The 1548-nt window shown below is 36.7% G+C and overlaps 1 protein-coding gene across 1 annotated transcript in view; it reads left to right on the top strand.

Moving 5' to 3' along the window:
• Positions 1-1548, top strand: part of spon1a (spondin 1a) — a 51458-nt gene that overhangs the window by 16549 nt on the left and 33361 nt on the right. The window contains exon 5 of the mRNA XM_014001894.1: positions 71-193. Within this exon, the coding sequence (XP_013857348.1) occupies positions 71-193 (123 nt within the window). The remainder of the gene's footprint in view (positions 1-70; positions 194-1548) is intronic.

Here is a 1548-nt window from a genome sequence, read left to right on the forward strand (position 1 = left end):
TATATATACAGTGTATTTTATAAATTTTAATTTTTTTATTTCTTTCCTCCCCACACTCATTTCTGTGCAGAATCCTTGTATGGAGAAGGCACAGATAAACCTCTGCTGGACTGTTGTGCTTGTGGGACGGCGAAGTATAGAGTTACATTTTATGGAAACTGGTCAGARAAGATTCATCCCAAAGACTATCCCCGTAAGCACATCTGCTCTGTTAGTCTCTTATGTGATTTTATCTGTTGTAACAAAGGTTTATCTGAAAAGGACTACAACTAACAGTGAAGTGATTTTGCTAACAGTGTCACGTTTTCATCATGAGGAGCATAGCCAGTGTAATTTTAAAAAATGAAATTAACATGCATTTTTTATGCAAATGAATTTGTATCATTGAAGGAAACAATTAGTAAACATTAGCCTTTTAATCAAACAAAAATTTGATATATTTTATGTTTTTGTTAAAGCTTATTTAAAATATAATATTGCTGTTCCTGTCTTTSTTTTGTGACAACAATATGTGTTTTATATTGTTAAGTCCTTAGCAGTAATGCAGGYGGTGTGCCACTGTAGTATTGTTGGGTACGATGTGTATATAACCTTGAGCCACACTGTCAGGATGTGAACAGGCTCATGGATYACACTGCCTCCCTTTTCTAAATCAGCCTCTTGGCAGTCAGATCAATATACTGATTAGACTGTAATAAGATAAACCCTGAAATCAAAAGGAGTCCTAATTCACTGTCTTAGGAAGGAGTCACTGGTATGTGACTTAGTCTCACCCATACTGTGTAGCGAGCGCACGCACACACACACACACCAACCCACACGCGCACACAGACAGATCAGCTCAGAAGATGAGTGTAAGCAGTGTGGCTTGTGCTTCATCCTGACTCTTGGGGTGCTACAGATTGATTTMTCCTTGCACAAAGTCATTTCCTAGGTAACTAGTTATTATAACACTACACAAATTGCTCTGGACAGTGTTGTTCACTGACTCACATGCATGGTAATTATGCCCCCCCCCCCATTTCCTCTTTGTTCCCTTGACCTGACTTTGCATTTTTATTGCCAGCAGTACTAAGACATGTTGCTCTCAGAAATAGGCAGTTTTATCAGATTTTTCTTCTATTTTTAACACGTGTCCTTCATTTRTAGGAGAGCCACTTTGGTGGCACATGCTGAATCTGGGTTTCTCTGTACACTTCTTTCAAACTTCTGACAGGACCTTGACAGCTCAATATATTTTTTCCACCATATTTTTCCATTTTTAATTCATGCAGAAGTGCTTGGCTACATGCCTGGACATGAAGAAATATTGAGACAAAAATATCTGAAGTTACTCTTTTAAAAAATAGCCAATGCACTGCACTTGCGAGTAACAAAAACATCAAAATAATAGGTGTCCTTTCATTGTTCATAACCACATGTAAAGTTACTAACTACTCTGTTATTTTACTTAAGTAGAGATTTTGGTTATCTATACTTAAGTAATTATTTTTAGACAACTTTTTATTTCTACTCCTTACATATTTACACACACACACACACACACAC

The sequence above is a fragment of the Austrofundulus limnaeus genome, unplaced genomic scaffold (genome assembly GCF_001266775.1).
Source record: "Austrofundulus limnaeus strain Quisiro unplaced genomic scaffold, Austrofundulus_limnaeus-1.0 Scaffold10, whole genome shotgun sequence".
NCBI classification, from domain to species: Eukaryota; Metazoa; Chordata; class Actinopteri; order Cyprinodontiformes; family Rivulidae; genus Austrofundulus; species Austrofundulus limnaeus.